The sequence below is a fragment of the Panthera onca genome, chromosome A1 (assembly GCF_046562875.1).
Source record: "Panthera onca isolate mPanOnc1 chromosome A1, mPanOnc1 haplotype 2, whole genome shotgun sequence".
Taxonomy (NCBI): Eukaryota; Metazoa; Chordata; class Mammalia; order Carnivora; family Felidae; genus Panthera; species Panthera onca.
The window spans coordinates 11,971,085-11,992,786 of record NC_138339.1 but is presented as its reverse complement, the minus strand read 5'-3'; the positions used below and the strand labels follow the sequence as shown (position 1 = coordinate 11,992,786).

Sequence of the window (21,702 nt, the reverse complement as noted above, 5' to 3'; positions counted from 1 at the left end):
CACTCCCAGGCTCGCATGGACATGGGAAATCCTGGGAGGCCACGCGAGCAAGGCCCAGCCACAGGCTGTATACGCTTAGCTCTTTCTTTCACACAGCCTCCGGATTCTCAAATGTTTAGTTGTTTGTGGGCTTCTAGAAAAGAGCAATACCTGTGGAGTGGGGCCCCAGAAAGGTTTCCTGTCCAGCTTGCCTCCCTGACCCAGGGCACACCCCCCCCCCCCCCCCAGGCATCTCTGAGTGGGGATGAGCCAGGGGCGGAGACTCAAGTCTGGAAAGACAGTATCCACTGTGGGTCCACCTTCTTCTCTGTGGTCTACCAGCAGACTCGTGCGCGCACACACACACACACACACACACACACACACACACACACCCTCTGTCACACGTCCCCATCCACGGCATCCTTCCACCCTGTACATCCCCCATGGTGTCACCTGCCTCTGTTCCCAGCCCCATACTCACCCGTGAATGGCAGCTCACTTCAGGGATGCCCACCATGCAGCCTAACAAGACAGGGCGGTGGTGCTGCCCGGATCTCTTCACTGGGTGTGGAACCTCCCCAGTGGACTACAAGCTGGACCCACTCCCTGTTTCACACATCAGCATCTCGCAACATCAGGAAGCAGCGCAGCTCCTAAAAATGCTCTGAGAGCAAACTTGAGGCACGAGTGGCTTGCGGGAGATTTTCCTCCTTGTAATTCTTGTGTGAGTGAGTTTAATCCAATCTATTGATAGAAATTGTCATCTTCGTTTTAAGTCACGTGCACAGAGAAGTAAATCCCAGGGGCGCCTGGGTGGCTCAGTTGGTTAGTGTCCGACTCTTGGACACTGCCCAGGTCGTGATCTCACAGTTTCACGAGTTCAAGCCCTGCATCAGGCGCTGTGCTGACACCAAGGAGCCTGCTTGGGATTCCCTCTCTCTCTCTGTCTCTCTCTGCCCCTTCTCCACTTGCACTGTCTCTGTCTCTCTCAAAATAAATAAATAAACTTAAAAAAAAAAAAAAAAAACAACAAGAGCTAAAAAAATAAAAAAAGAAGTAAATCCTAGAAAACCAAAACGCATAGAAGTCTTCTTGCTAAATTTCTAGCTCTTGGAGACCAAGATTATGTAAGAAAACGTGATGAGAACAGGAAGCACTGAAGAGTCAGAGCCTCCGGGCTGGGGGAGGAAGTCTCATCTGGAATTTTTTTTTTGGCTACCTCGAAATAATAAAACTTAACAATGTAACACGATACAGTTTCAGCAGGCACATCCAAGAAAAACTCGGTTTCGTTCGCGATCACAGAGGTTAGGTGCTACGAAAAAATCCCTTGAACGAGCGTGTACCTCCAGCCAGCAACTGGCGTGGCTCAGAACCCTTGTGGGGCCTCGCTCATTGTTCCAGGTATGGCAGGGAGGTCCTCTAAGCCATTCGCGTGAATGCCGTCTGTTCGCCCAAATCTGAGACCCCTCTGTGTGGACTTGCAGAATTTGCTGCGTTGACAATTGAGATCCTTAGCCTCTTTGTGGGCTCCGGCCTAAGAGATCTAACATTTCTTGCATAACTTCTGGTGGCTCTCACTAAATAGCAGCAACGGAGAGCGTTTTCCACTCGTGCGGAATCTCTCCGATGTTCAGTTCTCACCCGCGAAGGGCTATGTTGCTCAGCAGATGGGGCAAACAAAACGAAACACGGACGCCAACCTAATGGTCCCTGCTGGTGTGTTCGTTCCAACCACGCTGGCGGAACGAACTGCGGGAGTAGAAACCAAAGTGCACGCGAAGGCTCTGCGCCACGCTGCTGTCCCCCACGGGCGACGTGGCGCTCCAGTGTTGGTTTCCTGACTCTCTGTGGCGCGCCCACTCGGGCCCCTCTCTTGCAAGTCCCCAGGGCGGGGGGGTGGGGGGGTGGGGGGGTGGAGAGACTTGCACTCTGCCGCCGCGGCAAACTCTGTTGTTCAGAAAAGTGGATCCACTTTAGAGGCTGGGATGTGGGACACGCAGGCTCAAGCAGAGGTTTGTGCTGGCGGCACGGCACGTGCAGGGGGAAGGGACCGGGGAGACTGCTTGAGCTCCCAAAGTAAAAGGAACCATCAGAAGCTCTTTTCCCAGTAGAACCCGTATCCACTCTGCTTCTGCGTCTTTCATCCAGCGGGACGCGAGCCAGCAGCCCCGGTTTGCTTCTGTCGGTCGCCCCTGGGACTAACCGGATCCCTTGTGGAGGCCGGGGGGTCTTTTTCTCCGCTGGTGTTCGTGATGGGGGGCCAGGCGCCAGCTTGATCGGGTGTTAGGCCTGCTTAGCAGTGGCGCTGGGATGGTCTGAGCAAGCCTCAGGACGGGCGAGAGGACATTTGGGCCGTCCGCACTGGTTGCTTAAAACTCAGTGTGGCGGCGGTGAGCACCTTCTCCGCAAGAAAGACTGTGCTGAGGGGCAGGAGTCAAGGGGAAGAGTGAGGTGCCCAGTTCTGTGCCCGCAACCGGCGTGCACCTTGCACACGTGCCCCCCTGCAGCGTACCCACCTCCAGAGAGCTCTGGGCTCGCCTGCTTTCCAGGAAGTGGGGCCCCGGGGCACTTCGGGCTATAAGATCAGAGAGGCTTCACGAAGCAGACGGGCTGTGCCCGTGATGTGCCCCGAAGAGGGTAGCTTTGAAATTCACAAGATCCAAAGAGGCGAGGAGGAACAGAAGCACAGAAACATGAAAACACCAAGTGTGATAGGGGAAGAGGAAGAGGTTGTGTCTGGAATACAAGTGGAGGAGTCTGGGTCAGGGCAGGCAGGGCCGAGAATGCCCGCTGGTGGGGAGGACAGGGCCCCGAAGGCCACCGAGCTGGGCTGTAGCTTCGAGGAGGTGCCAGGTGGCCAGGAGGGGCCACCCGGGCCGGGGCCCTGGACTAGGCTGGGTGGGTGGCCAGCGCCCAGGGAACACACGCTCAGGAGACACTGCCCAGAGTTCCGTCCAGAACCCCCTCCGGTTCACGTTCAAGTCCAGAAACCTGACAGCTGTCTAAGAGAGAAAGTGACAGCCGTCCTCCCAGCTGTCAGGTGACACCCGTACTTCAGACACATCCAATAAAACCAAAACAAGATGCTCTTCAAGATGCACGTGTGGTCAGGATAACCACTGTCCCTTTCTTTCGCCCTAGAATAACCCCAGCAATAAACTGGTGAGCACCAGCAACACGGTGACGGCCGCCCACATCAAGAAGTTCACGTTCGTCTGCATGGCCTTGTCACTCACGGTAAGGAGAGAGACCGACACCCCCCCACCCCCCACCCCCCGGTTGTTGTTTGTGGAAAGGGGAAATGGCCGTTTTAAAGGGAGACGCCTTGTATTCCATACTGTGATGTTATACGGAATTAAATAACAGCCTCTTTAAAACGTTGTTGTCCCCAAGTATGAACAGCAGTTATTTAGGAAGGTCATTGAATACAGGAAGAAAGGGTAGACTTCTGGCATTTCCAGAGACTTCTAAACATGCTGAAGAAGGGCAGACTTTGCCTTTCATTTTAATAATACTCTTGTCTTCCTGAGTAACTGCTGGCCCATTTTTAAACATCCGGAGTCAACTGTATAAACATCCCTGTCCCTCTTCCAAATCTCGTTGGTGTTATTTCGGTTACCCCCGTAAAAGATCCTTTGCTGATTACGCTTATACCGCTGCTGTGTCCTATCTATTTACTCATCATTCGACGCGTACTTATCAAGCACCTACGAGGTCCCAAGCCCGGTGCCGTTTTCGAGGATACAGCTGTGGACAAGCGGGGATAACAGCACGCACCGTGCACAGCCTAAATAAGCAACGTACATCCTTCCTATATCAACCGCCATGCAATTTAAGTGTAGAAGATACTGTTCAAAAAACATGGATATACATGCTCTATAACCCTAAACACATGGTATATAATTTAAGGTAGTTTGTAGTAGCAAAAAAAAAAAGAAAAAAGAAAAGAAAAGAAAAAAAAAACATTTATAACCAAACTTCCATTGTGGACTGTGCCCTTTGAGTTCTAAAGAGGGAGATGAGAAGGAGGTAAAAAGAAATGCGGGGCTTTTGAACTTAGTTCAGTTTTTCTTGTTTGTTGTGGTGACTACACATTTCCTATTAAGTCCTGTAGAAAGTCTCCATGTATAAAATACAATATAAGTATGTTCCAGAAATGCCGGGGGCATGCAGCTCTTACCATCAGTGACTGATGATGAGGACCTAAGGCAGAAGGGTTGGTTGCCCTGATGAGAGGCACACTGTAACTTTAGCCCTTCTAACTGTTATCAAAGGGATTATTGGGCTTGCTGAACCCTGGGAGTGGTCCTTAAACTCAAGCCCTACACGTGTTTTAAACCTTCGACGGAGGGGCTCCTGGGTGGCTCAGTTGGTTAAGCGTCCAATGGGCTCAGGTCATGATCTCGAGGTCCGTGAGCTCGAGCCCCGTGTCGGGGTCTGTGCTGACAGCTCAGAGCCTGGAGCCTGCTTCTGCTTCTGTGTCCCCCTCTCTCTCTGCCCCTCCCCTGCTCATGTTCATGTTCTCTCTCTGTCTCTCTGTCTCGCTCTCTCTCTCAAAAACTAATAAACATTAAAAAAAAATTGAAACCTTCAATGGAGGGGCACCCAGGTGGGTGGCTCAGTCAGCTAAGCATCCTCCTCCTGATTTCAGCTCAGGTCATGATCTCAAGGTTCGCGAGTCTCACATAGGGCTTTGTGCTGAAGTGCAGAGCCCGCTTGAGAGTCTCCTCTCCCTCTCTATCTGTGTCTCTCTTTCTCTCAAGGTAAATAAATAAACTTAAAAAAAAAAAAGATTCTTTAAGGAAAACCTTCAATGGATATTTTTGCAAAGCCCACCGTTTAATATTGGATCCGTTGATCCAACACTTGAATAGATCATAACAAGGGCAACACGAGACAAATAGCCTGTCCCATCCATCACACATCATGACCTTGTGTCCTCAACCGCCCCTTGACCCCAACCTGCCCCTCCCGCCAGTTCATCCCTCATGAAAGTGGGGGGGGGGGGGGGGGAGTAGGGGTGTTGGAAACATAGCCCAGTGCCACCTCGCCGAGGAAGAATGTCTGATAGCATGCCTGCTTAGTCAGGGCAGGTTACCCCAGGCAACCCTGCTCTCCTCTTCGCGTTATTTCTCTATGGTGTGCAGATTTTTCCATAGTTCCCTAAAATATTAGGAAAACAGTGAGCAACCTTGAAACTGTTTAAAAGAGTATTTTAGAAAAAGCAGAGGGAAGGTTTCTATTCCAGGAACAGACCTCAGCTTTTGGAGACTATGTGAAATGATTGGAAGTCAAAAGTTGAGTCGAGTCGGATGCCAGGTGCTATGACTTGGACCTCATCCCTCCCTGAAAGCTAGAAGCTCTGGGTTGTCACTGGTTCTGCAGTCCAGAGTCTGCTCTCCTCTGTCGCCTGTCACTCCATTTAAACATCTCCCCCCAGGTACAGTTGAGCCCGACCGAGAACTTTGCCCGACCGGACTTAAGGTTGTTCCTTCTCTCCTTCGGTGCACGAGCAGTAACCTGCACCTCTAAGTCAAGTGCAACGGGTTTATTTTGACATGGTAATGATCTAGAAAAATGCTTTGATTGCCCATGTAAAGGCTTTTTTTTTTTTTTTTTCCAGTTTAATTATTCCAATCCTATCCTCTGTAACTGGAAGTATGTCAGGGTAGATTTTCACGGAAATTCGAAGCCCTTCGTTGGGAAGAAACTTGGAGATGAGCTAATCAAAACCCTTAATTTCTTAGAAAAGGAAATGACTCAGAGAGGATAAGTGACTTGCCCGAGCACCTGTAATAGAACCAGCTAGAAGCCAGCCTTCCTAGCCCACTCTCCAAACCCTGCTGGGTCCAGCGAGTAGGAACAGCTGTCTGGCCCAGAGGCTCCAGATGTGGGCGCCATGCTTGAAACGGTGGTTTCTTCCACACGAAAAACAGTAGTATTTGAGTTTGCAGCTAATCAAGCGTCTCATACGTTATCCTTACAACGGTGCAGTCGGCCCAACATCTTGGCCACGGGAATTGTCTTTAAAAGACATGGGGGACAAGTAAACAATTTTTTTAAGTTGAAGTATAATCGGCACACAGCGTTACGTTAGTTTCAATTACAGGGTTTTGGTTTTGGTTTTTCTTTCCTAAATGTTAAGCTGTGGCTACAACGTATACGTTCCTTTCTGTAGCACTTTCCGTATTCAGTCTTTGTATCTGTTGCTCCCTGTTGGCTCTGAAGTGCCCGAGGCAGGGTCTGTGACTTAGCCACCTTCTGTCCTCAGGCCCGAGTATCCTATCAGGCACCGAAGGGGCACCATGAACCGTTAATAAATACATCTGTCGATTAAGACTTAACCGTGAGTCAGAAGGGTACTGATAGCACTCATCCCTGGTGGGCGAGAGTCTCTTATTTATACTCAATTTACCCAACTTTTACCTTTTTTAATTTTTATTTATTTATTTTGAGAGAGAAAGAGAGCACAAGGGGGTAGCGGTGGGGGGAGAGAGTCCCAAGGAGGCTTCACACTGTCCACACAGAGCCTGATGCGGGGCTCGATCCCACCAACTGTGAGATCATGACCTGGGCTGAAATCCAGAGTCAGAAGCTTAACCAACAGAGCCACCCAGGCGCCCTGAGTTTATGCAACTTCTAAAGCTTTCGTAAGAGGCCCTTTACTCTCGAGTCTGGTTTGGTTTTGTTTTTATCATTTTTTTTAATTTTTGTCTTTAATGTTTATTTATTTTTGACAGAGAGAGAGAGAGAGAGACAGAGCATGAGTCGGGGAGGGGCAGAGAGAGAGGGAGCCACACAATCCGAAGCAGGCTCCAGGCTCCAAGCCGTCAGCCCAGAGCCTGACGCGGGGCTCGAACTCACAGACCGTGAGATCATGACCTGAGCCAAAGTCAGACGCTCAACCGACTGAGCCACCCAGGCGCCCCATGTTTTTTTTTTAATTTTAAAACTTCTGAGTGTCAGGGCATCTGACTTCATCTCAGGTCATGAATCTCATGGTTCATGAGTTCGAGCCCCATGTCGGACTTTATGCTTACAGTGTGGAGCCTGACTTGGATTCTCTGTCTCCCTCTCTCTCTGCCCCTCCTCTGCTCGTGTTCTCTCTGTCTCTCTCTCTCTCCCTCTCAAAATAAAGAGATGAACTTAAACAAACAGAAAACTTAGTGTCAGGAAGTTAATGTAGCAGCGGCCACTGAAACACTCAAGAGCAGCACACGTTGTGTTTATCCCAGTGGACGGTATCACGGATAGATTCCAAGCTTCCTGATGGCACCAACAGCCTTACAGCCCTTCTGTAAGAAGAACACCTAGAAACCTAGAACTAGAGCACTTTCTGGAGCTCTGCTTCCTGGGGCACACTAGCTCTTCTCCTGGGGTCTTTGAGAAGAGCTGACCCCGCAGATTCTGCAGACACTCAGTGACCCAGGGATGCTGACTGCTTTTCAAAAGCAAATGTGTAACTGTCTAGAACAAAAATCCATCTTTCCATCAGAATGGACTCGCTCTCCAGGCCCTGACATTTTGGGTTCAACGTCTGCCTTTGCCCGTGAAAAATACGGCTGCGTCACTTTAAAAAAATTTTTTTTTTAGTGTTTATTCATTTTTGAGAGAGAGAGAGAGAGAGACAGAGCGTGAGCAGGGGAGGGGCAGAGAGAGAGGGAGACACAGAATCGGAAGCAGGCTCCAGGCTCTGAGCTGTCAGCACAGAGCCTGACATGGGTCTCGAACCCATGAACCGTGAGATCATGACCTGAGCCAAAGTCAGACGCTTAACCGACTGAGCCACCCAGGCGCCCCTAAAGTATATCTTTTAATGAGCTAACATATTTCCCTTTTATTTTATTTTATTTTTTATTTTTATTTTGAGAGAGAGAGGCAGAGGCAGAGGGACAGGGAGAGAATCTCAAGCAGGCTCTTCACTGTCAGCCCAGAGCCCGACGAGGGGCTCGATCTCACGACCGTGACATCATGACCTGAGTCAAAGTCACAGACGCTTAACCAACCGAGCCACCCAGGTGCCCCACGGCTGTGTCACTTTGACAGTTAATCAGAGACTCGTATTCAGTACACTACAATGCATTTATACATTCATTCCCTAGTGTAGACTTTCCACTTAAATTCAGAGTATCTGTTCTACTCCAAAAGCTGGTTCTTCCTCACGCCTTTATCCGGGAGTTTTCCTTCAAGAAGGGCAGCAAAGACCCATGAAGATGGACTGGGGAGGTGGGTCGAGTCAAAAAGTAGAAATACTCTTCCCTTAGCACCTTCCTTTTCCTCCTTCAGAGCTGCCTTGGGGAAGAAGCACTGATCGGTGTCATTTGATGGGAGTCAGGGTGAGGAAAGGGGGGGCACTTGAGTCCCCCCGAAAGGTTATCTTGAAAATGGTAGAACGGTCACATGAAAAGCGATCCCCTCGGTAGCGGCAGGGGGAAGAGACATAATGCCAACCAGTGTTAGCAAGGTGACTGCGGCCTGACGAGCCGGTGTTTGGGGTAAAGGATCACACGGTTCGAAAACACACACGGTGTAAATCGATTCGGAAGACCGGCTGCGTGGTGAGAGCTCTCCGTGCGGGGGCCCCCGCAGAGGAGGAGACACGGCAGACCAGCCATCAGAGCGACACAGGAGGCAAGGCCGCGAGCAGGAGTCTGCGGCTGGTGCTGGGGTCACCAGCAGATGGCCCGGTTTGCCCTGAACCTTGCAGTAGAGCCGTGAGTCTCCGTGGCTTCTGCGACTGGCTGCGGAGCACGGTGCTAATGACTGCGTCCTGACAGGCTGAGTTTGTCCAGCAGACAACCGTGGGGAACACGGGCCGAGGGTGGCGGCGAGGAGCTTGCGGTCAGGGAGCAGGAGCAGTATCCCTTCCTCCTGGGGAAAGGCACTGGTGATCCTAAAGGTACAGAAACTCGGCCTCTTGGTGGCCCCACTGAGTTTATCATGATTCCTTTCTGGATTCTAGATTTGGGGGTAAAATAGAGACCATTAGCCAGGGTACGATGTGTCTTTTCAACAGTCCTTTCAATGAGGAAGAGGTGTCCCAAAGACCAGTTTCTATTTTGACTTCACAGCAGCATTTTAAGAACATTCGGTATTTTCTTGAGTTCCTTTCTGCTCTACTTCTGGGGAGCTGGTGCAAAGAAGGCGGCCTCTCTGCTCCAAGAGAGTTGGAAAAGAATCCACGCAGAGCAGAGGCTTGGCTGCTGCTAGGGCCTCCCCAACCCCCTTGACACAAAATGGAAATGGGCATCCATCCAGATGGATCTTGGCAGGCAGAACCAGCCAGGTACTTTTGTGCAGTGAACAACCTTCACAGTCATACCCAGCATCCCCTGGTCACTGAACCCAGAGACAGTCAGGAGGGGAGGATGGAGGAGTGCTGATCAGAGGAAGGGGAGAGACCACAGGTCAGAAAAAGAACGGAGAGGTTGAGAGTCCAGGAAAGATGGGCAGAGGCAGAGGTGGGGACAGAGAGAGGTAGGGAGGATGTGAGGGCCCCAGAGAGCCCGGAGCCCTCACAGCCCTCCAGGGCCCTGCCAATCCTTCCAGTACAAATTGCTGTAAATTTTAGAGGAGCTAAACAGAGATAGGTTTTTAAGAAACCAGTGAATTTGACAAATTGGCAGTTGGCCAAATAGGCTATTCTGTAGGGTGATCTTGGGGAACTGGCCTATTTCGGGGAGGCAGGTATGGAGTGAGATCCTCACCAGGCTTGTCCAGGCTTGGTTTTGTGGTCAGATTATGCCAAGGTCATGGGACTGGGCCCGGGTCTCCAGAGTGTATCCCACTGACCTCTGTCACCTTCAGTAGATGGAGGCTGCTTGGTGTGTGTGTGTGTGTGTGTGTGTGTGTGTGTGTGTGTGTGTTGCTGTCCCTTGAAGCAGAGAGAGGAGAAAGCCACCAGTGTGCCGGCCGACCACACCGCCTCACACAGTAGGGTACTAAGTGTGTGTGAGGCCGGCAGCCGTTACTACTAAAGCATCTGTTTCTTTTTTAAAAAGTTAAAATAAGTTTCTTTTACTCCGGATCCTCCTGAGCTTTGCTTTTTGATGTCAGTGGGTGGTAAAAAGGTGAAGTGTGGATCTGCACTCAACCCTGAATCTTCTGTTCTGAGTTGCTATGGCTCTAACTGTATTCGCCAGAAATTCCCGTATTGAAGCCCTGACATCCAGCATCCCTGAATGTGATCTTACTGGGAAACGGGGTTCAGATGAGGCACTTCGAAGTGAGTGAGGTGGGCCCCTAATCCGTATGATTGCTGGTCTTACAAGAGGGCAAATCCGGACACAGACAAGCCCGGGAGCATGCCACAGGGCGCCACCAGAAGCCAGGCAGCGCCTGGAGTGGACCTTCCCCAGGGCCTGCGAGGGGGTGCGGCCCCATCCACACCCCGATGCTGGACTCCACGACCGTGGGGCAAGAACCTTGGGTTGTGCTGAGCCACCCGGTTTATGCTATTTTGCTACGGCGGCCCCAGAAAACTCCTACACTGACGTGGTCAGGGAAGGCCACGGATCGATCAGCCACACGTGACTATTCAACTACCTGGTTTCTTTTTAAATTCTCCACTCACTGTTTGCATAAGCATCTCCATTATTTCCAGATTCTTCGCGTAAGAATCAGAGTAGCAGATTTGCTTAGAAATACTTTTCGTTGGTACGGCACTGTCCCCAAATTTCCGTGATTAATTATACCCTCGCAGGCCTGGTTTTTCGGGGCTTTTCTCGGGGGTGGTGTTGACATCACGGCGTCCGATGGGAGCAGCAGTGGGGGATGTGGGTTACTTTGCATTTTGGCTTTGCGCTGCTGTCCCCTAATTGAGTCATCCCGTACACCTCTGATTCAGGCCCTTGAACAGGCCACTGTCCCCAGCACCGAAAAGCCTAAACACATTCCCAACGTCCAGAGAAGGAATTAAGTTGTTAGTATTTTATCCAGTTGTATTTATTCCTCCAAGTTGTCTCAGAACCTCGACACTTCTCTTCTTCCCACTTGGATCTTATAAGTGGTATCTGATTTGGCACCAAGGCATAGAGATTACTGGTTTCAGCTTAACGTGTCTGTACACACCCGTGTTCTACAAAGAGAAGAACGGTGAAGACACCGCATTCTCCCCGGGGCCCGCTGGGGAGTCCTGATTGGCCCGTGGATCCTGCAGGGACGAGTGTTGGCTGCTGACACCCCCCCCCCCCCCGCCCCCGGCTCAGGTGCGGTTGCCAGGCTCCCTGAGGCTTTTCTGGTGCAAGGGCAGATTTATCAGAGTAAGGTGACAGTGTTGTTCCAGCAATGGCAGAGGAACCCGGCAGGGACTGATTCACAGACTTCCAGGAATTGTGTTTGATGACCGTGCCTCTTTTCTTAGTTGTTTTTAGGAGTCTCCGCTTAAAAACAGAACCAGTGTGGAGAGCAGTTTTCTTCTTACACGGTGGGCATGTTACAGTGTGTAGGACTGAGACATGGCTTGATCACATGCATAGGCGGGACCCTCCCAGTGGCAGTTCACAGTAAGGTGTGTGGACAGGGCAAGGCTGATGTCCGTGGCTTGTCGGTTTTCTGATTTCAGCCTGTGCTCACACGCTCCCGGGTACTTGGGGCTCTGAACGTGAGCGTGTTCCCGGTGGCCTGAACCTCTCGGTGCCCTGTGGGATTTACACGGATACGATATGTAAGGGGTCAGCAAAGCCCACGTAAAATACCTCCGTGATCTCAAAGAACCCCACAGAAACGCATGTACATCAAGCAGGGTGTGAAATGAGCACAGCGAGGACATGAAATGCCAGTTGGTCCGTTAAAGGGTCATCTTGTGTGCTTAATGAAGCCAGAGACCGTTGGACCCAGGAACAAAAGAGAACAGTCAGAAACCGCTCAGGTCACGGACGTATTTAACTGGTTGACCTCTCCCAGCTCTTAGGTGACCCCTGCGCCTACAGGTGGGCTTAGAAAGTGACCTGGAAAGCAAAGTCACTTGGAGCTAATGATATGTGACCTTTGCCCAAAACGTTATTTTTTCTCTTAAAGGGTTTATTACTGCGTTTCCTGCTCTGGGGTCCAACACAGTGAGGTAAACATGACTGAATTGCGCCACGAGATTGTTCTCGGGGTCCTTTCATACTTAACCTTCTGAGCCCAGGGCACCACTCAAGAGAAACACAGTGTGATGGTGAGAAAAATTAGCAGTGCCTGGAAAAGCTGCTCGCCGTGGATCAGGTGCCAGATGGTTTTCAAGGGCCTGTCTTTTGATCCTCCCCGAGAGATGGCTCTTGACCGATGGGGCTCGAAGAATGAATTGGGCCAAAACAAAACAAGACCGCCAGCACCTCTGAACTGGAAAGGGGCTTAGAGGCAGGGCTGCAAGCCTGCGCTGAATGGCCCTGGGGCCCTGGGAGAGGGATTTACCCTCAAGCTGGAATTCAGTACCCCAGAGCACTGTGTTTACGCGCACGTGGTCCTGAGGTCCTGGGGCCTGGAGTCAAATCCCGGCTCCTCTGTGCACCAGCTGGGTGGCTTTGGAAGGGTCATCTAAAACTAAGCCTCAGCTTCCCCAGCTGCCAGACGGGCATGATAAGAATACCCTCCTCCTAAGACTTACGAGCATAGCGCCAGGCACGCTGTAAGCAAAAAACACCAGCTCTCGTGATCAGGAAGTCCCCCAAATACACGGGATTCCAAGCGAAGATAAGGTATCTGTGTATGTAAACAAGCGGCTATTGGTACATTGGATGCCAGTGAATAAATCTGTGAATTTTTCTACTTCTATCTATACATCCTTCCAAATTCCTGTGGGATTTTTTTTTTTTTTTTTAGTGTTTTGAAAAAATCAGTGTCTCAATAGATGTGCACATATCTTCTCCAGGAGGACCGGACGCACACACGAGACATATAATATGCACACCGGTTTTCTCCCTGAGGCTTGGGAAAGCTCTTCGGAGGTCCCGTCACACCTTTCTGTCTGTGGCCTCCAGTGCCAAATGCGGACAGTGCTCACTCCGTCCGTCGGCTGTCTTGCTAACTCAGAAATGTCAGTTACCCACGCTCTGCAGTGAGCACAGGAAGAGAAATCCATGTTTTTAGCCTCCTGGCCCAGAACGTCCAATACGTTTGTAGATGCCAACCAAATGTTGGAAATGCCGGCAGGGAAAGATTTGAAGCCACACGTGTGTGCACTGCAAAAATTCTCTGAAGCCTGAGCTTTAGAAGGATGCTCGGGGCTCTCTTCTGATGGGCACAGCTACCCAGACGGAGGACACATGCGTATCTACCCAGGCAGTCCTTCACCAGATGCTCCAGCCCCTGCTACATAGCGGGCTCTGAGGCTACCACGATGAAATTAACACACAAAGTCGCCTTTTTCTATGGAATGTGTCGTCTCCTAGAGCAGACAGGCAATAAACGCATACTGTGGTGTTGGGCAGTGTGTTCGTTTTCTGTGGCAGCCGTAAGAAATTGTCCCGAACCTGATGGCTTAAGAACAACAGAAATGTAGGGGCGCCTGGGTGGCTCAGCCAGTTAAGCGTCTGACTCCGGCTCAGGTCATGATCTCACAGTTCACGAGTTTGAGCCCCACATGGGGCTCTGTGCTCGCAGCTCAGAGCCTGGAGCCTGCTTCCGATTCTGTGTCTTCCTCTCTCTCTGCCCCTCCCCTACTCTCTCTCTCAAAACTAAATAAAATTTTCTTAAAAAAGAAAACAGAAATGTACTCTCTCATAGTTTTGGAAGCCAGAAGTCTCCAGAGGCCAGAAATTCATTTGACTGGGCTGCTGTCAGGGTGTTTGGTCTCCAGCCTCGCTCCCTCCCGTGGCTTCAGAGAACCTGTCCCTTGCCTCTTCCAGCCCTTGGTGGCTGCCACGTTCCTCGGCCACATCACTCCCGTCTCTGTCTCTCTTCCTAGGACCACCTCCTCTCTGTGCCTGTGCGGGGTCTCCCTTTGCGTGGCTCTCACGTTAGGAGGACTCTGTGGCGGTGTTCAGGGCCCCCCAGACGTCCCCAGATAATCATACCTCAAGATCCTTAATCTAATCATACCGGTCACTATATAAAGTGATGGTACTTGCGTGTCCCGGGGATTTGGGACTGAACAGGTCTTTGCACGGCCATTACGCGACCTGCAGCAGGCACTCACAGGTGCTTGGCAGAAAAGTAAAAGGAAAGAGGGTGAGGGAGACTCCGCTTTGGACGGGCCTTCAGGGAAGGCCCCCCGAGGGAGCGCATTTACCGGAGGCTTTCTGTTTCCTTCCTCTTTTCTGATTGTGCGGGGCAATTTCTGTTCCATTCTCCTTTCCGAATTCCTAGTACTATTTGATCCGACTCGCCGCTTTTCCACGGATTGTGAACGCTGTTTTCTTTAATGCGTTGAATTCCTGCCCCCCTCGCGCCCCCCCCCCCCCCCCAGTGACTCCAGGAGGACATGGTCACCCTCTCCCACGCGAGCAGCCAGCCTCCTTCTCCTTGCAGGTCAGAGTCCCATCCAGAAGGCTCTTCTTCGTCTCAGCCCCCGGCTTCCTGAGATAAGCCTTGTCTGGGAGGGATTAGGTTGGAGGCTAAGGAGACAAGGTGACTAAGTGACTAAGTCTGCAGAAATCAGGATGACATTGCAACACAACTGGATGCCTCCAGAGCCCTGAGTCCAGTAGGAAAATATGTGCCATCGAGGGGCGGAGGCCACTGCAGAATGTAAGGTGAAGGTATTTGGTATTTAAAGCATTTTAATTCTAAAGCTTCAGAGCTTCAGGCCTCCAGGACCCTCCCAGGAGGGAAGGAAAGCCAGAAGCAGCAGCAGCGAGAAGGACGCAGTCAGAACACTCCGCCCGCCGGGTTATTTTCTCTGTGACACACTGAGATAATCCGTTTCGGTGAGGTTCAGATAATCCTGAAATAACTCCTTATGCTGTTCTCACTGCATAAGTCCCCAGGAAGCACAAATCTCAAATATAGCAACAGGAACTCCGCTCCGCCTCCTCGTCCCCCACCAGGCCCCCGGCCCCAGCCGCAGCCCCCTCTGCGGGACCGGTTGCTCACCCCGTCAGTATTGGGAGCGCCCCTAATCCCGGCCGGCACCCAGGCCCCGGCCACGTGCTGCTCTCGGGGCCTGAGGCGCTGCTGGCAGAACCACGGACCTCGGACAGGGCGTCACGCTCTGGGCAGCGCGCCCCTTGTCCCCTCTTGCTGCCCTGGGGGGTAACAGAGCGCATCCCCCCCCCCCCCCCCCGTGCACATCAAGAATTGCCAGTTCTGAATGCATCCCGCTCAGGGCCGCCTCCCAGGAGAGCGTGTCAGTCCTGAGGCCCTGGGCTGTGTTCTGGAAAGCTGCAGAATCCAAGCCGCTCAATAGTAAAAGCTGCCGTTCCACGGGGCCTCGACCAGTCCCGTCTTCAGAGTTAAAAGTTTGGTTCACGCGAGTGACCCAGTCTCACCTTCCTGCTGCTGAACTTGCCCGGGGGCTGTCTGTCACTCAGCCATCGGGGCAGTGGACACTGCAGGCCTTATTCGGGCCACGGTACCATGCTGACCCTGTGTCTCCAACAAGGACGGCCTGTTTGGGGCTTTGTTCTGCGGGGCCGCCCCACCCCCGCGCCCGGACACTGCCTGCTCATTGTTCGCATTATCCGGGAGAAGAAAATGACCCTCTTGTGCATGGGGAGGACAGAAAGGACCGAAGGTGGAGAAACCGAATTCAGAACTTTCTCACTTGGCACCTCTCAGGGTGTCCGTGGAGCGTGTACCGATGGAAAGCTCTGGTGCGTCATAAGCGTCTTGGTGCGTCTGCTTTTTTTTTTTTTTTTTTTTAATTTTTTTTTTAAGTTTATTTATTTTTGAGACAGAGAGAGACAGAGCATAGCATGAACGGGGGAGGGGCAGAGAGAGAGGGAGACACAGAATCGGAAGCAGGCTCCAGGCTCAGAGCCATCAGCCCGGAGCCCGACGGGGGGCTCGAACTCACGGACCGCGAGATCATGACCTGAGCCGAAGTCGGACGCCTAACCGACTGAGCCACCCAGGCGCCCCGGTGCGTCTGCTTTTTAAGCAAGTCATCACGCATTGCGGATTTGCGGGGTTCCTTGGTTTGTCTGGGGGAACTCAGAGGAGACTAAACCAATTAAGACCAGTCCCCGAAACTCCACCTAAACCCTCATAAGAAAATGACAGTATAAAAAGATTTTTCAGGGACGCCTGGGTGGCTCAGTCCGTTAAGCATGGGCTCTCAGTTTGGGCTCAGATCATGATGTCACGGTTTCGTGAGTTCAAGCCCCGCGACGGGCTCTGCACTGACAGTACAGGGCCGGCTTGGGATTCTCCCCCCGCCCCTGCCCCGTGCTCTTCTCAGGCTCACAGGGAAAAAATGTTTTTAATTAAAAAAACGTTTTAAAAATTTAAATTTTATTCCATCACAGTAAAATGCACCTACTGTAAAACTTAGCATCTTCACCGTTGATGGAGCTCAAAATTTTCAGGTTTTAAGGTTTTTAGTCACTTTTCAAGTTTTAGGTGTTAAAGTTCAGTACATTCAGTTGTGCAACCGTTCCCCCCCCCGCCCCCCGCCCCATCCGTTTCCAGATCTCTTCATCTTGCAAAACTGAAACTCTGCACCTGTCAAACAACACTCCCCACCCCCCCACCCCCTGCCCCTGGCCCTGAGCAAGTTTCGGTTTGACTGTTAACCGTCAACGGAAAGTCAAGGCTGAGCGAAGCTCCGTTTGGAACTTTCTAAACACTCTTCAAGTCGGGCAAGAATAGGAGAGAATTGAACATTGTGCAGCCAGAGGCAGCGCCCTCTGCAGGCTTGGTGCACGGCGCCCCCTGCTGGTGGGAGTGTGTGCTCCTTGCTGAGAACGCAGTCTTCGCTCCCAAAGAAGCCCTGAGCGGTCCAACCAGGTGTATTTGGCAGTTTCCTTCCATCTAAGTGACAGCAGGGATGGTTTAGTTCTCGTGTTCTTTTAAAAAGCCGACTGTGAACCTACGTCTGGGGAACGTGAACTTTTTACCGCGACTGTGAGAGGTGCATCTACTCCCTTAGGAACGTGCTTCCGGGTAAGACGTGTCACAGCAAGTCTGACTGTCAGCAGGCCACGCTGGGAATACCAGGGGTGACAGAAACACTCTGCGATGTGCTTTTCCGAGATCCCCAGCTGCACGGAAAACCAGGTTGTGTTTCTCTGTGTAACGGGTGCAGTTTACCCCACCTGTTTCTACCGAACTTTCTACCTGCCCGACCTTCCGGAGACGGCGCCCCGCGTCTCCTCCCTGTGTCTTACTGTAATGCTCAGGACTCTTACTCTCCGGTGACGGCCTCCTCCACGGAAGTGTCCCCTCCCTCCTCGGCGGCCCCCTCTTTCTCAGAGGATGGTCAGCGCCGGCCCACAGAACGGCAGCCCGGTCCCTCTGGCGATTCCTCCAGGCTTGCCCCCCGTCACCCTCTTTAACACCGACGTCCAGAAATGGGGCTCCTTGGCCACTTTCGCACATTACGTCTTGCTTTAGGCATTTCCACTCTAGCAAAATGGCCTATTTGTTTCCCTTCAGAACCGGGACTCCCCCGCTTCTAAGAGGCATCTCGATGGAAAGCTGGGTCACGAACTGGTTTGCACTGGGAAGGCTCTTCGAAATGACCAAGTGCGGCCCAGGTGGCAGCCAGCAAGTGGGAGTGAGAAACTGGGCCGGACGGGCTAGACGGACACGTGCAGCACACCTGGGCTCCAGGCTGCCGTGGCCTAATGCTCATTCATATCACGCGGCATCCCTGCCTCTTCCTCCCTCACCTCTGTCCCCCAGAGTTTCCCTTTAATACTAACCGTAATTCCTCCAAATCGATCCTTCCTCCGCTCCCCCTGGCCCATGGCCGACTCCCCTGAACTGTTACAGTAGTTCCCCCGCTCCTGCTCTTGTTCCGCACCCCTACTCGGTCCTCACACAGCATCAGAGACTGGAGGGCCTGTCAGCACGGTAGTCTGACCATACCACCCCCCCCCCACCTCCGGGGCATGGCCCCGCGCCATGACTATGGCCCACAGAACCCTTGGCGAACTCCCCACCCCACCCCACCCCCTGCCATGTGCATACAGCCAACTCTATTTGATGCTAAGAATCAAAAGCCCAAATGATGTTCCTTGGGTCTCCATCGGCTCTCACTAAAAACTCAGGCAAGATGGGCATGTGTTATCTTGATAGTGTCCCGCTTTTTCTGACAGTGTCCCTCCACCCCCAAGTAAATCCGATCAGTGTCAGCGTGCCTTCCGAATGGGGGGACACGGGACGCAGCTTCCCAGGACGCTGGTTATGAAAACTGAGTTGCCAGCCGCCTTCTGAAAGTTGCCCTCCCTCGAAATCAGGACTTCTCACATCCCGATCATGGGCACACATCAACTGGATCTGGGAAGACAGATACAGGGGTCCTTTTAATGCTAAAATGTTCTTCTGACAAAGAAAAAAAGAATACTCGTTCTTTGTGGAAACCAGGGAAAAGCACAAAGAGGAAAATAAAATCAATTCTAATCTTAACCACCTACAGATGACTCCTCTATTAACATTTTATCGAGGTCCCGGGAAACCTTTTAGGATGACGATGGCTAAGACTGATTGATCACACTGACCATGCCAAGTACTGACGGGGCGCTTAGCGCGTGTCACAGGCCCCCCAGCGTGGGACCACAGATGTTCTGGTGGTCTGGTCGTCTACAGTGCGGTTAGGAGCTGGCCCCAGATTGTAAATCAACTTACTCCCCAAACTCACAGGCCAGAGCCAAGCTCAGAACCACCTCCTTGTACGCGGTATCGTTGAGGGTTAACCACTGGCTTACCCACTGGAGACTTAAACCCGATTAAAAGGCTATTGACCCTTTCTTTCTAAGTAAAATCTCCAAACAAAAATAATGCCCAGGGCTGACCATTTTAACCAAAAACAGCTGCGTGAATCTTACTTTTTCTAACCTCAGGGGATAAGAATCTCAGAGTTACTACTAATCCTGATTCTTCGGGGTCACGAAGACAGCTTTGTTTTGAGTTCCTCAAAAGCATGGTCAACAGCTTCTGGAAATTAAGTCAAACCCAGAGCTCTTGGCAATGGAGCTCCACAGATTTCTTTGTGGAACGGAATCCCCACAGGACACAGTGGAATCTCCACAGGACGTGCAGACACGGCTGCCCCACTGTGGCTGGCTTTGTATGTTCTCGAGTTCAGACGCTGACAGAGACAACTGGCTGCTTCAAATCCCAATCCCGAATCCTTGTTCCCAGGCAGGGCAGGGACGAACTCTGCGTGACGAGGCGAGGCTTGGGAAGGACGCCCCTTCTGTGGTTCTAGTCACATTGACTCAGACTATAGCATCGTAGACCCACGGGTGTTATTTCTGTGAGGCTTAGGGCTTCCTTCGTCTTTTGTGCATGCTGTCAGCCTGTTTGAGGATTCTAATATATGGCAGAACTTTGTCATAACGTAGATCATTGTTGTACAGACTTAGAAACAAGAGGTTAAATGCTGCCCCCAACACACAACAACCACATACAGGTGAAGCCTTAGCTTAACAGATTGCCTCTAAGGAGCCAAAGCATCATTAGAAACCATGACCATTCATGTTATAATTGGGAATAAAAGGACTGTGGCCCGGGGGCACGTGGGTGGCTCCCTCGGTTGAGTGTCTGACTCTTGATTTCAGCTCAAGTCATGATCCCAGGGGCATGGGATCAAGCCCCACATCGGGCTCCTCGCTGAGCACGAAGCCTGCCTAAGATTCTCTCTGCCCCTCTCCCCAGTTCTCTCCCTCCCTTTCTTCAACTGTTTTCAAAGTTCGCAATAGAAATGTCCTAGTCCGTGGTCTGGTCCTTGGAAGACTCCGTCTGTCAAATACAAGAAGAGCGGGTCACGGACCTTCTTCTTTAATATCCTTTTAGCGTTCGTTTAGATTTACGGAAGCTGTGTGAAGACAGCCCGGAGAGCCACCTCTCGCTCTGGCTAGCTCTACGAGGGCCCCTTTGACGCAGTTGCGAGTCGTGGAGCCAACACGACCGTGACTTCAGCTCACGGTTCGTTCCGATTCCACCAGCTTTGTCGTCACCTCCTTCTCGTGTTCTGGGTCCCATCTGCGTGACCACACTACAGTTAGTCTCCTTTTCCCTCAGTCTCCTCTGGTCTGGAAGGGTTTCTCAAACTTTGTTTCTGTGGCCCTGAGAGTTTTGAGGAGGAATACTCACTAGGTATTGTGTGCAAGGTCCTTCCACGTGGGTTTGTCTGAGAGTTTCCGCTGTTAGACCGCGCTCCCGGGTCCGGGGGGAGGAAGCCGACCTCGGCGAGGCGCCGTTGTCCTCACATCGTGTCAAGAACACGTGGTGTTCACTGAGTGTTGTATGGAAACCAATTTGACAATAAATTTCGTATCAAAAAAAAAGAATACATGCTATTGGCATGACCTAATCACTGTTGGTGTTGACCTTGATCACCTGGCCAAGGTCGTGTCTGCCACGTCTCCACCGTAAGGGTCCTTCGCCCCACTTTCTGCAACTGCTCTTTAGAAGGAAGTTTATGCGGTCAACTTGAGGGGTAGCAGGTATGCGTCACCTCCCTGAGGCCTTATCCAAATATGTAAACCATTTGGACCTCTGTGTGGCCTATTTAGCCTTATTTGTTTATATCAGTATGGACGCATGGGTATGTATGGTATCCTGTGGGTCATAATTCAATTCTGTATTATTTTGGTGCTCACATTGTTCCAACTTTGGCTATTGGGAGCTCTTTCCACTGAGCTCCTGTGTTCTTTGACATGTTACTGCAGGGTGATCATCTCGTATGTTTCCTGTCCTCATCTTAGAATAAGCCACTTCGCTAAGAAGCCCGGTTCCCTTTATTGGAGAATAAATAGAAAAACCAAGATCTGGGCACCGAGTGGGTTGTTCTGTTTTGCTGGCCGCTGCCTAATGAGATAATATTGACAGCCAGCTCTGCAGGAAAAAAAAAAAAAAAAAAAAAAAAAATTCAACCCTCAGCTGCTCCAAGGAGAACAAATCATGTTCATTGTCAGTAGTTTATTAGGTTTGTGTTCTGGTTTGGAAAAGTCAATGTCATTAGGCTCTGCAAATATTTGAGGAACACGGCCTCCATGGTCAACGGGGAGGGCGTGTTCCTAGGGAAGACTCCTCTGGGTGAACTCATTAGAATAACACTTTTCCTGAAATGGTCTTTGTTAGGTTAACTTCTGAAGCTTCTTGTTTTCTGAAACAGACTAGTCGGATCTGATCTGATTAGTACTCTTTTTTTTTTCATTTTTATTTTATTTTTGAGAGAGAGAGAGAGAGAGAGAGAGAGAGAGACAGACAGAGTGTGAGTGGGGGAGGGGCAGAGAGAGAAGGAGACACAGAATGCAAAGCAGGCTCCAGGCTCCCAGCTGTCCGCACAGAGGCCGATGCAGGACTCGAACTCACGAACCGTGAGATCATGACCTGCGCTGAAGTAGGACGCCCAACCGACTGAGCCACCCAGGCAGGCACACCCCATGATCTGGTTAGTATTCTTAAGGGAAGTTGGCGTGCAGGTGCACATTGCAGCTTTTAACCACCACCATACCTACTTCTAAGTCGCACATATTCCCTTCTGGGCAGTGCAGGTGACAGTCGCCTTTTTAGGGACTTGCTGGAAGGCAAGGGGCATTTTCATACTGGAAGCAGGGCAGAGACAAAAGGGCCGTATTTATAAACTTGGGCGGGGAGCGGGGAGGGGGGAAGAAGCAAGCATCA

The 21,702-nt window shown here is 51.4% G+C and overlaps 1 protein-coding gene and 1 long non-coding RNA gene across 2 annotated transcripts in view; both read left to right on the top strand.

Moving 5' to 3' along the window:
* ANKH (ANKH inorganic pyrophosphate transport regulator) overlaps positions 1-21,702 on the top strand; it is a 137,895-nt gene that overhangs the window by 104,419 nt on the left and 11,774 nt on the right. Inside the window, exon 8 of the mRNA XM_060634378.3 lies at positions 3,127-3,222. Coding sequence (XP_060490361.1) covers positions 3,127-3,222 — 96 coding nt within the window. The remainder of the gene's footprint in view (positions 1-3,126; positions 3,223-21,702) is intronic.
* On the top strand, positions 3,258-19,482 carry LOC144615923 (uncharacterized). The gene is made up of 3 exons (XR_014137860.1): positions 3,258-8,473; positions 8,769-15,723; positions 15,973-19,482. It is a non-coding gene; the product is annotated as an uncharacterized LOC144615923 (long non-coding RNA).